At 35.8% G+C, this 14,153-nt stretch overlaps 1 protein-coding gene across 3 annotated transcripts; it reads right to left on the minus strand.

Moving 5' to 3' along the window:
* Nucleotides 1-320: 320 nt before the first annotated feature.
* Nucleotides 321-3,182, minus strand: LOC146953975 (putative protein phosphatase 2C-like protein 44). Of its 3 annotated transcripts, none has more exons than XM_085713088.1 (6): nt 3,011-3,182; nt 2,736-2,797; nt 2,279-2,563; nt 1,479-1,737; nt 810-919; nt 321-633 (listed from the first exon to the last, which is right to left on the minus strand). In XM_085713088.1, the coding sequence occupies exons 2-6, from the start codon at nt 2,766-2,768 to the stop codon at nt 496-498; spliced, it is 825 nt and encodes a 274-aa protein (XP_085569214.1). In that variant the 5' UTR covers nt 2,769-2,797; nt 3,011-3,182; the 3' UTR covers nt 321-495. The 3 variants fall into 3 exon arrangements, with proteins under 3 accessions (XP_085569214.1, XP_085569219.1, XP_085569228.1); XM_085713093.1 differs by having other exon boundaries at nt 3,135-3,153; XM_085713102.1 differs by having other exon boundaries at nt 810-907; nt 2,736-3,126.
* Between the last annotated feature and the right edge of the window lie 10,971 nt (nt 3,183-14,153).

Genomic DNA, 14,153 nt, shown 5'->3' on the forward strand with positions numbered 1-14,153 from the left:
CGTATATTGGTTGAAAAACTTAGACCAGACAGATTAGTTCTGTTTAACCGGTGAACTAGTGACCCCAATGAAGTAATTTCAAGTGGAATATAATATCAACATGTATTGGTTTGTTTTCAGTAAAACCAGCGACTTAATTGATTGAATTAGTCTATATTTTACATAGGAAGTCGAGCTATATCGAGCTCTAGTATTATCACGACGAGGTTGCTGCATTTCTCCCTATAGAAGTTGCAAGCATGCTTCACAGACGGGTGGAGAAGAGTATTTCTAAACATATTACATCCAAAAATTTTAAAAAACCTTATGTGCCATCATTATATTCCCACGAATCTACTTGAGTTAGAAGCAAAATTTTCAAGGCTGTATCAGTAAGTTTTCTGGCTACAACTGCTATAAGAAACTTTGGTATACATAGATTCTGCTACCTGTTCTGGCATTCAACTATTCAACTACTCAACTACTAGCCTTAAGATATACTAATATGGTGAAGAATCAATCAAATCGAATGATTAAACATGAAATATGGCTTCTGCTCATCCTAACCAATGCTTCCTTAGCCAAACACTCTGCTGCTTCTTGTGGATCCTCTATGTGCCTGATAAGATTCACTGCTTCTTGGTTCTTCATCACCTACAAATACATAGGAGACTCATCAACTTCTTTTTTTGTTTTTCCTATTTATTTTTTAAAAAAAACGAGTGAATCACCGATTTATTACGAAATTTCAAAATAATCTTTGAAATTTGAAATCCTCGAAAATGTTTTACTCAGAATTTTTTGTAATGGATAAATATCATGGGGCTTACCTCCCATATGCCATTGCTTGCCAAGATCACAAATTCAGTACTAGAGTCAATCCAATAACTTCCAACCACAAGTTCTAAAGCTTTAGAAGCCTTTGTACCTGTTGCATTACCTGATTCACATGCTGTTACTTTATTTTGTGTTCATGCATATCATCCATTATTAAATGTGACAACCAAAACATATACTCACTTATAGATGAACAAATTAAACAACATGCTGATTATCTAATATTGTTATATTGAGAGAGGATGAACTATCCCTTAAATAGATCAGATCCCAATTGAATGCAAAAGATGGAGCTAATTCGGTGCTGCATTCTGGATTACAAAACTGATTTGTTTCCTACTTAGGGTTTGTTTGGACTGACATTTATTTGAGCTTGTCTCATGTCATAAGCATTTAAGATGGTTTAGAAGAACTTATGGAAACAACTTATAATATGTCCATAAGCTACATAGCTTATGAAAACAGCTTACAGTTTCTACAAAAATAATTTGCTTTGCTTTAGAAATAGTAAATACATAAATCTTGTATGATAAACGATTATGCTACGAACACTTAATTTAGTTGTTTATCCAAACATGACCTAATATTGCTTTCCATCTCCCAAATGAATCGACATAGTCATTCTAAACATTTCAAAAAGTTTCGAGCATTTAATTTGATACCTGAAAAAAGTCTGTGATACCAATGTTTCTTGGATGATTGATTGTGCTTTCCAATTGTCTGATAAGCTACACCATCTCTACACAAAACAGTTCTGTAATCTCCGATGTTGGCTAGCACGAGTTTTTCTCCATTTATTATCATCACAGATGTTGAACCTATGATGCATGTTTCATCTGATTTCTGTGTCTCTCTGATCTTTGTTTTTGCACCTAGGTATGCTCTCTTGAGTGTTTCTTTGGCTTTTCTCCTCAAATGAGACTAACATAATTGATAATTGAAACATCAGAAACAGAAAAGAGACCAGAAGTATATGAGAAAATAGGAAATTATATGGGTATATAGATTAAGAAGCAATAAATAACAATGCATTTGGTCCCTTTTACTTTTCATTAAAGTACTCCAATAAGTAAACAAGCAAAGACTAGTATATATGAGTATGTTTGAATTGACTTATTTTAGCTTATCTACCGACATAAGTACTTGTCAGACTATTTGAGAGAGCTTATAGAAACAGCTTATGAAATGTCTATAGTTTTTCCATCTTATATCCATAAACTTTCCATGATAGCTTATGAAAATATATTATAACTTAAATGAGAAGAGTTTGCCTTTATTTTATCTGTCGTTATAGAAATAAATACATAAACACTTATATGATAAGTTCTTATGCTATAAGCTCTTAATTATAATATTTTGTTCTTCCAGTCAAGAGTCTCCCAAGCTCAAAAGCATCATTGATTTGGTTCAGAAATTTAAAGAGAACACTGCATAAAAATCAATAGAATAATTAATTGATTACCTCTTTGAGATTCTTGTCAAAATAATTGGCTTGCAAATATTTGGTAACACAATCTCCAACCAAAGTATCAAAGATTCCTAAGTACCACAATTCTGTCTCACCAATTTGCTCTCTTTGTATCACAACTGAATCAAACTCAGAGTCATCAGAATCACCATTAATCCAATCATGCTCCACTACATGATGACCATGTGATATTGGCATCATCCATGATGGCTTGCTTCCAACTCCATGATTTCTTCTTACCTTTCTATTTCCTAAACATGAGAGTTTCACCCTAAGTGCCTGTGCAAATCAATAGAAATTCAACTTTTGCATTTAACAATATCATAAAGAACATAATCTCATAAGGGTCAAGACCATATATTATTTTTCCCTTAAATATTTTTTTTCTTATGAATTTCAAAGAGCCTTCATGTAACAATGGAATAAGGAAAATAAAATAAAATTGACTAACCTTGACTTTGAAGTGAAAATCTCTCATTCCCATTTTTTTCCCTCTTATTATATGATCAGAACCTGAATAAATTTGAGAATTTGAGAAGATGAATAGAAAATCAAAGTTTATAAAAAAAAATAATAGGTCTTTTGATCTTATTGGTTTGAGGTGATGATATGTTCAACAAAGGTGTTGAATAAGGTGTGGAAGTAGCTGCTCAATTGAATGAATTAATTGACTTTAATTATCCGTTAGGAGACTAGTTTGAATAATCAGTAACTGTCAGCATCTACCTTTGATGTTTTGAATAAACCTAATATTCTTGGAATCTCTTGATAAAGGAAATTAGGGTTAGAGTTGATCGAGTCTAAATCAGAGAAAACTTTAAAACTCGAACATGCTTATAAAGGTATTTACACTTATCTCTCTTCGATGGATACTAGTCGGTTTCAACGGACACTAATGGGCACGAACCAATGGTCTCCCAAGGCAAACTGTATTTATAAGTTATACCAAACCATTCAAGTTATACTTGAAATTTCTAATTCAAGAAAAATAATCAAATATTAATTATTTTCCAAAAAAAGTTGTCCTTTTTTCTTGGCATGAAATAAGAAATAAGAAACAACCTAAGAAAAAGGGTTGAGTCAAATAAAACGGGTTTGTACCAAAAAAAACGGGTAACGGATCACTGAATTTTCTTTCGACTTTTATTGGGTTATTTATATTTAGTCTCTAGTGGATAATAACGTTTCTTTGAATTTGATGTTTTTTTTTTTTTTCAAAAACAATAATTTCTTTTACTCCTTAAAACAATAATTTATGATATAAATTGTCAACATCTCATAGGAAATAAATAAAAATATCATAGGTTCTCTTCTATATAGTTAAGGATTTAATTATTTTAGGATAACTTTGAACTTCCTGCTGACCCATGCTTTAAGATTTTCAAAACCGTTGAATAGGGTAGCACTTTGGTGCCATTAATGGCACCGTGCCATTAAATCTGGGCTATACAAACACATTCTCATTGCATTTGGGCCACACAACACATCTATCTTGGTGCCATTAATGACCCAGATTTAATGGCACGGTGACATTATTGGCACCAAAGTGCTACCCGTTGAATAGACAAAGTACACAACATCTCCTTTTTTGTGATAGAAGTACACAGCATCTTCTAAATATTCATTAATGGGACATTATTTTTATTGGATGGAAAATTCATCACGTAGTGTGATCAAGCTTAATTGTGACGGAATCTATAGGCAGTGACGGATCCAGAAATTTTAATAAGTGGGGTCAAGTTATATCATAAAAATTTATATAAAACTTTATAAATGCGTAAGCGTGCGAAAATTATATAAAACTTTATTACGCGTAGCGTCAGTCACAACATTTTTCAACAAATATAATAGTTTATATCACTCCCTCTGTTTTAAAATGAGTGTCGCTTTAGCCAATTGCACACAGATTAAGGAATGGAATAAAGTAGTCAAATGTCATAGCAATTTTACCAAATTATCCTAATCAACTATTGGTTTGTTTTTCATTAAAGAAAAAATAATACTTTGGAGGTAGTGTAACATAGTATTAATTGAAGGGTATAATTGAAAAGAAAAAGTTATTATTGCATTGGAAACTGAAAGTGACATTCATTTTGAAACAATTTTTTTTGGCTAAAACGACACTCATTTTGAAACGGAGGGAGTATAATAGTAGTTGTATGGTCTTGCCAACGATATGCTCTGTGATAATTGGTTACAGATTTCATAAAAGAAAAATTTATCGTAAAAATAAGCATTATTTGTATCGATATAATAATTATAACTTTTTATATAAAAAAAAAACTATTTCTTTTGATTTATTAACTAGTGCTCTTAAAACACTCATTAGGATCCTTCTTAGTTTTGTAATTTTTATAGTGTAATAAATAGATTATGTGAAGACAATAATACTATATAAACAGAGATCAAACTAGATATATATCTAATTTTGGGTTAAAAATACAATACACGTGTGGAAGCAAGTGGGGTCGCTTGACCCCATTGCCCCCACACTAGATCCGTGCCTGCCTATAGAGATTCTTTACGTTTAGCTGGTTGTGGTGAATTCTTTCAAAACTCATATGACATATGGATTAAAGGATAGACATAGGAAATTGGAATTTATGACGCTCTCGGTGATAAAATATGGGGAATGTACTTCACAATGCGCTTGAATACACAATTTCCACCATCTTCAAGTGGAAAACAAATCAAAAACTCTAATTGGCATGATCATATGGAAATTTAAAGTCAATGGCAATCCGCCAACCTTGATGCACATATACAAGAGTTTTTAAAGTAATATTGGTAGGTGCATTTCAATCATACATGGTGGAAGAGAAATAAAAGTGTTGATTGCATAGCTAATTTTAGTTTTTTTTTTTTGGATTATTTTAACATTCAGGTTATGGAGACTTCGCCTAGTGATGCCTCAAGTCTCTTTTTGTTTTTATGACAATTTTCGGGTTTGTGTGCCTATAATTATTCACGTAACAATGTAGTTTTTTTTTGGCTCTTGGGCGTTAGCCATCTTTTTCTACCAAAAAAAAGATAAGGATTTAATTAATATTCATTGTCAATGTAAAATTATTTTACACATGTATCAAAATGTATCTAAAGATATGTTGTCACATAATTTAATTTGTTTTCTTTTGTTGTCACGTAATTTATTGTGGTTGAATATATATTAGTTGTCATATTCATTAATTAATATGGAAGCACATCATTATGTATATGTGAAAATAACTTTATATCGTCCCCATGAGCTTAGCTTAGTTGGTAGGGCCGAGATTCGAACTCCGGACACCCCACTTCTTCATATTAAAAAGTAAATTTTAGTCATTAGACTATCTGACAAAAATAACTTTATAATACTATCAATGTATCAAAATTAAATTTTATAGATAAAACTTTTTAGATAAAACTTTTTTGAAGAAGTTAAATTATTAGCCCACTTAAATTGACATGACATCAGAAGAATCGAACCTGAAACCTTAAGGAAGAGCACACTTCCAAGTCTCAAGTCAATACCACTAGACTAACTTAGGTGAGTAATTTTATAGATAAAACTATTGAAGACATTGTCGGTGCTAAATGACCAAGTTTGATTTTGTGAGCATGGATTTATATCTATTCTCTCCATATATAAAGTAGATACCAATTTTTTTTAAATAAAAAACAAAAAAATCTTCAATATTACCCTTTATTTTAACAATTTGTTTTTGGTACAAACCCTTATTTTAAATATTTTATTTACATGTTTGTTTTACTCCCTTTTAATGGTAAAATTTGATTTTGTTGGGTCTAGACTTTTGCTCAAGGCAATAGTCCTATCCCCCGCAACAATATTTCAGAAGTAAACTACTAAATTGGTACATGTCTTTGTAAGTGATTCTCAAATTAGTCGTTGACTCTATTAATATTTTAAAATAGTCATTGTCTTTATTAAAGGTTTCTCAATTAAGTCGCTTGTCATGGAACAAAAACAAAGAGAGATTTAATTGAAAAACTTTTGACAATATTTCAAAATATAATCTCTGTCTTTGTCAAAAATTTCTCAATTATATGTTTCATCATGTGACAAAACCATAGAACACAATCAAATATCAAAGTGACTGTTGTAACTAGGGGTGGAAATGGGCTAGGCCGAGCCGGGCTTTGTAAGGCCTAAGCCTGGCCTACTTCAAAAATTATAGGCCTGAGCCTGGCCTATTACCCGTCATAGGCTTATTTTCGAGGCCTGGCCTGGCCTTTTTAAAGGCCTGATGAAGCCTGAAAGCCTATTTAAAAGCCTATTTTACACTAAGGCCTAGGAACATCTATAAGCCTACCACTAAATAGGCCAAAACTTATGAAGGCCTAAAACACACAAATATGACTTCTACTAAATAACAAATACTTACGAAGGGCTAATCACACCAATATATCTGCTACTAAATAGCCAAATCATATGAAAGCTTGAGTTTATAAAAATAAAGCATCAACATTATCAATAATGAAATGCATATTATATATTAAAAGCTTAATAGGCCGGCCCGACGAGCTTAATAGACTTTTTTGTAAGCCTTAGCCTAGCCTATTTAAGTAAATATGCTTTATAAAAAGCTTGAGCCTGGCCTTTTTATTAAATGAGCTGGGCCGAGTTAGGCTTTAAATAGGCTAGGCCATAGGCCCCTGTCGGACGGCCTGGCCTATTCCCACCCCTAGTTGTAACTACTTATTACAATTTCAAATATGAAAGTGACTCTTATCCCGATTAAAAATTCTTTTTTATAAGTGGAGTTGAAACATAAAGCAATACCAACGACCTCAAGTTTATGCAACCATTCAATATCCATTAGGATTTGGTCTTCATTTGTTACTTTTTAATAAATGATGACTGCAACTTTTTAGTCAAACTTGTCTTGATTTATAATGCTATACTTGAGAAGTTTGTAATTGAATGTTTATCCACATAGTGAGATCATCCTCACTTATTACAGTCTATCCCACGTCTAGTTTCTTTTTCTTCTTTATTATAGAACACATCTAGTTTTGATCCAAATAAATACTCCCTCCGTTACATTATAATTGAATATTTTGTTCATTTCACACATATTAAAAAAATGTATAAGACCATCCCCAATAGAGGTCTCAAACGTTTAAGATCCAATATCTATTAGGTATCTCATTGATGATTCCATTTATGTGACATTGTGGTGGGAGTATCACATGACATTGTCCAACCACAATGTAACACATATGTTTTTTTTTCTTCTCTCTTTTACAAGTTGTAATAAAGTGATAAGTGCTCAAAAGTAATATATTTCATGTGTTAAAAGAGGCATTTTTAGTGACTTGTTATGCAAGTTATCTACGGAAAAGCAACCAATTGTTGTAATTATACCATTTATGCTTTATATGCCTAATTCTACCCAATTTATGAAGGAAATGACAAGCAAGGACCAAAACTTAAGTTGTGTGAACCAAGCAAATCTCGCTTACGCGAGGTCATCTCGCTTAAGCGAGATTCCTCCAGGGAGAAGCTCAACCTTCGCTTGCATCTCGCTTCCAGGGTCGCTTGTGGATTTTGGCATCTCGCTTACGCGAGATCATCTCGCTTACGCGAGATTTCTCCAGGGAACAATTGTAAATCTCGCTCCCATCTCGCTTCCAAGTCGCTCAAGCAGGATTCCAAGGCGGTTTAAGTTTCAAGCAACCTCGCTTACGCGAGGTATAATTCGCTTGAGCGAGATGCAACTTCATCAAGGAGCAGGGCTACGTGGCAGGATCTCATTGGCCATGGTTGGATATTTAGGATTCTCGCTTGAGCGAGATGTATCTCGCTTAAGCGAGATTACACGTTTTCAGCCCATTTAAATACAAGTTTTCCCTCTCTCTAGCACTATTCACTATTCCATTGAAACATTTTATACATTTCTAGAGAGAGGTTAGAGCTATTTCAAAGAGAGAAACACAAAGCAAGTGATTAAGGAGTAGATTCAACCCTAGATTCATTGAGACATCAAGGATCTTGGCATGAAATCTTCATCTTTCCTTCCTTCCTTGCATTAGTTTACATGTCTATATGTAACTATCACCTTCTATGTAGTATTGAGGTAACAATCAAGCTATTATGTAATCTTTTGATCTTTTAATATATAAGGTTCTAGCTTAATGATTCAATATTGTTGTTATTCTTGCTTTTAATGCTTTCAAAGAGATTCAAGATGATTTGGACACAAACCCTTGAATCTAGAACTAGAATAACAATCTATCTTATGTTATATCACTCTTGACAAGTTTGTAAACCTTTGATAATTACTTTTAATCAAGCTTTTAATGCTTTCGGATACTTAATCAGGCTGGACACGGTCGATTAAGTCATCCGATCGACTTTGTTATCGTTTAAGGAATTTGGACACGAATGTTTAAACGCTAACTTGGAAATAACGATATCGCTTTGGACACGAAGGATATTGTAGAAATGATTGTAATAATATTGGTTATAAAGCTAGAGTCTGTTAATTGATCGAGAGATTGCTGCTGTTATGCTTGCTCGTTATCTTATACCGCAAGCGAAATAGTTCGATCCCCTCTCGTTTTTACTTTAGTGTCAAATATGGATATAGTGTTACAAACAAACAAATTATATCCAAACCCTTAACTTGAACGATTGTGAAAATGCTTATAAATAAACGTAACTCCCTGTGGAAACGATCCTATATATACTCACGTGTACATAGTTATATGACATGTAGGAAAAATCTTACATCAAAATGGCGCCGTTGCCGGGGAGTAACGGAAATTTTATTATAAGTATGGAAACAATTTTGTCATGTTAAGTCAATTTTGCACAAAATTCTTTCATGCATATACTTATACACATATATCATTCATTATTTTTATGCTAACCACTTGGTATAGTCTTGGTGAACTTTGTTTATGCGAGGTACCGTTGCTCACGAAGACCTACAATTTGATCCAGAGATTGAGAAAACTGCTAGGTTACTTAGAAAGCAAGCAAAGGAAGCTAGGAGATTAGCCAGGCTGGCTCAGCCGGAATCTTTACTTTTTATTCCTTCTCCGTCAGGTTCGGTGCATACTATTTCACTTGGTGATTCTTCACATTCTTCACCACATTCATCTCCGAAGAGTGAACCAGAAATAGTCATGGCTCAAGAAAATGATAATGATGCTCTACCTATGTGGATTAGTCCGAGGAGGCTAGCTAATCTTGGCAATCGTAATGCCAAATCAATTGAGCTGAAGTCGGGGTTGATAAACTTGATAACTCATAACCAGTTTACCGGTATGGATCATGAGGATCCATATAAACATCTAACCAACTTCTATGTTACCGCCGGTACACTTGGTATGAAGGAAGATGAGGAAGAGGGTGTGTTTGTGCAATTGTTTCCTCATTCTTTGATCGGGAAGGCTAAGGAGTGGTATCTTGATCAACCAACTTCTTTGATGGAAAATTGGGGTGAGCTAGATAAAGCATTTCAAGAAAGGTTCTTTCCGGAAGATAGGCATCTTGAGGCTAAAACTTCAATTACAACTTTTGCTCAAGGCCAAAGTGAGACTCTTTGTGAAGCTTGGGAGCGTTATAAATCATTGCTAAGGAATTGTCCAAAGCATGGTTTTGATAGCCAAATGCAGCTATATCTTTTTCGTCAAGGGCTACAAGACATGTCCAAGACGATGCTAGATGCAAGTGCTGGAGGTTCTATTGCTTTGAAAAACCCAGCTGAAGCTGTCAAAATCATTAACCAAATGGCTCTCAACACAAGAAAATCCTCTCACAACCGGAATCCTAATCAAAGGAAAGTCGGCATTCTGGAACTAGAAGCAAATGATGCGGTCTTAGCTCAAAATAAGCTCCTCACTCAACAAATAGAAGCTATGCAAAAGGAGATGAGAGCTATGCCTAAACAAATTCTTGAATCTCTCAAGCAAGAAGGAGGAACCGCTCAAGTCAATACTTGTGGACTTTGTACGGGGGATCATCCAACCGGCTATTGTCCCGAACCCGGTTCTTTTGAAGAGGAAGAGGTCAACTATGTGGGAAACCAACAAAGGCCTAACCAACCACAACAAGCCGGAACCTCACAACAAAATCCGGGTACTTCCAACTTCCAAGGAAGGTATCCGGCCAACCAAAACCAACAAAGACCTTGGAGAACACCGTACAACAATAACTACCAATATCCTCAATCAAATTTCTACCAACAACCTTTCCCCCAATTCCAACAACCCTTCAATAATCAATACCAATTCCCACCACCAAATAACCCCCAACAACCTAACAATTCCCAAAGCACCGAGGAGGTCTTGAAACAATTCATGCAAGTGTCCATGGCTAACCAGAAAAACACCGACGCGTCGATCAAAGGCCTTGAGACACAAGTTGGTCAGTTAGCACAACAAATGGCTCAAGGTCCTCCGCAATTGGGAGCTTTCATCGCTAACACTCAACCAAATCCTAAGGAGCACCACAAGGCATAGCAGTCAAAAGCTATAGCTACAAGGAGTGGGAGAGTAGTAGGTAAAGGGGTAGGTGATGATATTGTTGTTGAAGAGAAGGAAGATGAAGTTGTTAACGAGGAGGATATAGAGAAGTTCGAGGAGGATAGTGTAGAGATAGAGGAGGAAGTGTATATAAAGAATAAAGAAGCATTAGTTGAAAAAGAAAAAAATCAAAAAAGAGATCTTGAGGTACAAGTGGAGATGGAGAGGAAGAATAAAGATGTGGGGGAAGATAAAGGGAAGAAACAAGTAGTTGAGAAGCAAGTGGTGGTTCAACGCTTACCATACCCACATGCTCCATCGAAGAAAGACAAAGAGCGGCAATACGCAAGGTTTCTTGAACTCTTCAAGAAGTTGCAAATTGATATACCATTCTCAGAAGCCTTGGAGCAAATGCCGGTCTATGCGAAGTTCATGAAAGATATCCTTTCCAAGAAAAGAAGAATCAACGATGAAGAGACGATCCAAATCGATGCCAATTGTAGTGCTATTATTCAAAGAACGTTGCCTAAGAAAGAGCAAGATCCGGGAAGAGTCACTCTACCGGTAGCTATTGGCACAACACATGTAGGTAAAGCACTACTTGATCTTGGATCAAGCATCAATCTCATGCCTTTGTCCGTTGCCAAAAGAGTTGGTGACCTTTGTATAAAGCGGACTAGGATGATGTTGCAATTGGCCGACAAATCCTTTGCAAAACCATTAGGTATGGCCGAAGATGTTCTTGTAAAAGTGGACAAATTTATTTTTCCGGCTGATTTTGTGGTTATGGATGTCGAAGAAGATGAGGATGTGCCTATCTTAATGGGAAGGAATTTCATGCAAACGGCTCGGATGATGATTGATCTTGATGATAATATCATGAAGGTTAAGGTAAATGATGAAGAGGTTACCTTCAACATCCGAGAAGCTTTGAAGTACTCGAAAGACAAGGGTGTGTGTTTCAAAATGGATGCAACCGAAGAAGTCATCTTGACTACTCGGAAGCAAATGCACAATAGAACACCCCTTGAGAGTGCTTTGGTGGACGCACTCAATGCTATTGATGAAGACGAAGCAAGTGCCATTGAAGAGTGTTTGAAGGAGCTAGATTCCTTGAAGGAGGTTCTTCCTAATCAAGCCATACTTGAAGATTTGAAAGAAGAATCCAAGGAAGAAGCAAAAGTTGATGACACCAAGGTAGAATTAAATGTTTTACCATCTAATTTGAAATATGTTTTTCTTGAGAAAGATGGTACAAAACCGGTGATCATTAGTAGCTCCTTGTCCATCGATGAAGAAACAAAGTTGGTAGAGGTTCTCAAGGCCAACAAGGAAGCGATAGGGTGGAAGTTATCCGACTTAAAAGGGATAAGTCCATCTTATTGTATGCACAAGATTATGATGGAGGAAAACTTCAAGCCGGTAGCACAACCACAACGCCGCTTAAATCCAAACATGAAAGAGGTGGTGCGAAAGGAAGTAGTGAAGTTGCTTGAAGCCGGCATGATCTATCCTATCTCGGATAGTGCTTGGGTAAGCCCGGTTCAAGTAGTTCCCAAGAAAGGAGGAATGACGGTGATCACTAATGATAAAGATGAGTTGATCCCAACTAGAACCGTCACCGGATGGAGGATGTGTATAGATTATAGAAGACTCAATCAAGCAACAAGGAAGGATCACTTCCCCTTGCCCTTCATGGATCAAATGCTTGAAAGACTCTCCGGTCAATCCTTTTATTGCTTCCTAGATGGTTACTCCGGTTACAATCAAATTGCCATGAACCCAGATGATCACGAGAAGACGGCTTTCACTTGTCTGTTTGGTATTTTTGCTTATCGAAGAATGCCATTTGGCTTGTGTAATGCACCCGCAACTTTTCAACGGTGTGTTCAAGCAATCTTCTCCAAACTTATTGGAAAATGCATGGAGGTGTTCATGGATGATTTCTCGGTTTTCGGTTCGTCATTTGATATATGTTTGAATAGCTTGGATACCGTGCTGAAACGGTGTATTGAAACTAGCTTGGTGCTCAATTGGGAGAAATGTCACTTCATGGTTACCGAGGGTATTGTCCTTGGTCATAAGATTTCTGCTAAGGGTATTGAGGTAGACCAAGCAAAGGTCGATGTCATATGAAAGCTTCCTCCACCGGTAAATGTCAAAGGTGTGCGGAGTTTTCTTGGTCATGCCGGGTTCTACCGGAGGTTCATCAAAGACTTCTCAAAGATTGCAAAGCCTATGAGCAACTTGCTCAACAAAGATAAGTCTTTTGTTTTTGATAATGAATGTCTTGATGCATTTGAATCTTTAAAAGAAAAGTTGACCACCGCACCAATAATCATTGCTCCTAATTGAGATTTAAATTTTGAATTAATGTGTGATGCAAGTGATCATGCTGTTGGTGCGGTCTTGGGTCAACGTAAGGACAAAATTTTTCATGCTATTCACTATGCAAGTAAGGTTTTAAATGAGGCACAAATTAATTATGCCACAACTGAAAAAGAGTTACTTGCAATAGTATATGCAATGGAGAAATTTCGTTCTTACTTTGTAGGTTCCAAAATTGTTGTTTACACTGACCATGCAGCTATCAAGTATCTCCTTACTAAGTCCGACTCAAAGCCTAGACTCATCCGGTGGATGTTGTTGCTTCAAGAGTTTGACTTAGAGATAAAGGATAAGAAAGGCACGGAAAATCTTGTAGCTGATCACCTTTCAAGGTTGACAAACAATGAGGTAACCAAGAATGAACCGGAGGTTCGTGAAGAATTTCCAGATGAACGGTTGCTAGCTATCAAACTGAGACCGTGGTTTGCCGACATGGTGAACTACAAAGCAACCGGGTTCATTCCGGAAGATTTTGAATGGCAACAACGCAAGAAGTTCCTTCATGATGCTAACCACTTTGTGTGGGATGAGCCTTATTTGTTCAAAATTGGAGCGGACAATCTCTTGCGTAGGTGTGTGGATGATGAAGAGGCAAAGAAGATCCTATGGCAATGTCACAATTCGCCCTATGGAGGTCACTTCAACGGGGAGAGAACAGCCGCAAAGGTACTTCAATCCGGGTTCTATTGGCCAACTTTATTCAAAGATGCCAATTTACATTGCAAGTATTGTGATGAATGCCAAAGAACCGGATCAATGTCAAAAAGAAATGAGATGCCTCTACAACTCATCCTTGAAGTGGAAGTGTTTGATTGTTGGGGTATAGATTTTGTTGGCCCTTTTCCTTCATCATATTCAAATGAGTACATCTTGGTAGCTGTTGATTATGTTTCAAAGTGGGTGGAAGCCGTAGCATCGCCTAAAGCCGATAGCAAGACGGTAGTGAAGTTCCTAAAAAAGAATATTTTCACCCGGTTTGGTACACCAAGAGTTCTCATTAGTGATGGAG

This window comes from Medicago sativa, chromosome 1 (assembly GCF_051527215.1).
Source record: "Medicago sativa cultivar Bolivia chromosome 1, Bolivia_mono, whole genome shotgun sequence".
Classification (NCBI taxonomy): Eukaryota; Viridiplantae; Streptophyta; class Magnoliopsida; order Fabales; family Fabaceae; genus Medicago; species Medicago sativa.

Excerpts from the sequence above, each read along its gene's own strand:
- LOC146953975 (XM_085713088.1), bottom strand. The coding sequence starts at position 2,768 with ATGGGAATGAGAGATTTTCACTTCAAAGTCAAG. Across the intron at positions 2,564-2,735 it reads ATTTTCACTTCAAAGTCAAG|GCACTTAGGGTGAAACTCTC; the intron begins GTTAGTCAATTT and ends TGATTTGCACAG. Across the intron at positions 920-1,478 it reads GTATCACAGACTTTTTTCAG|GTAATGCAACAGGTACAAAG; the intron begins GTATCAAATTAA and ends CATGTGAATCAG.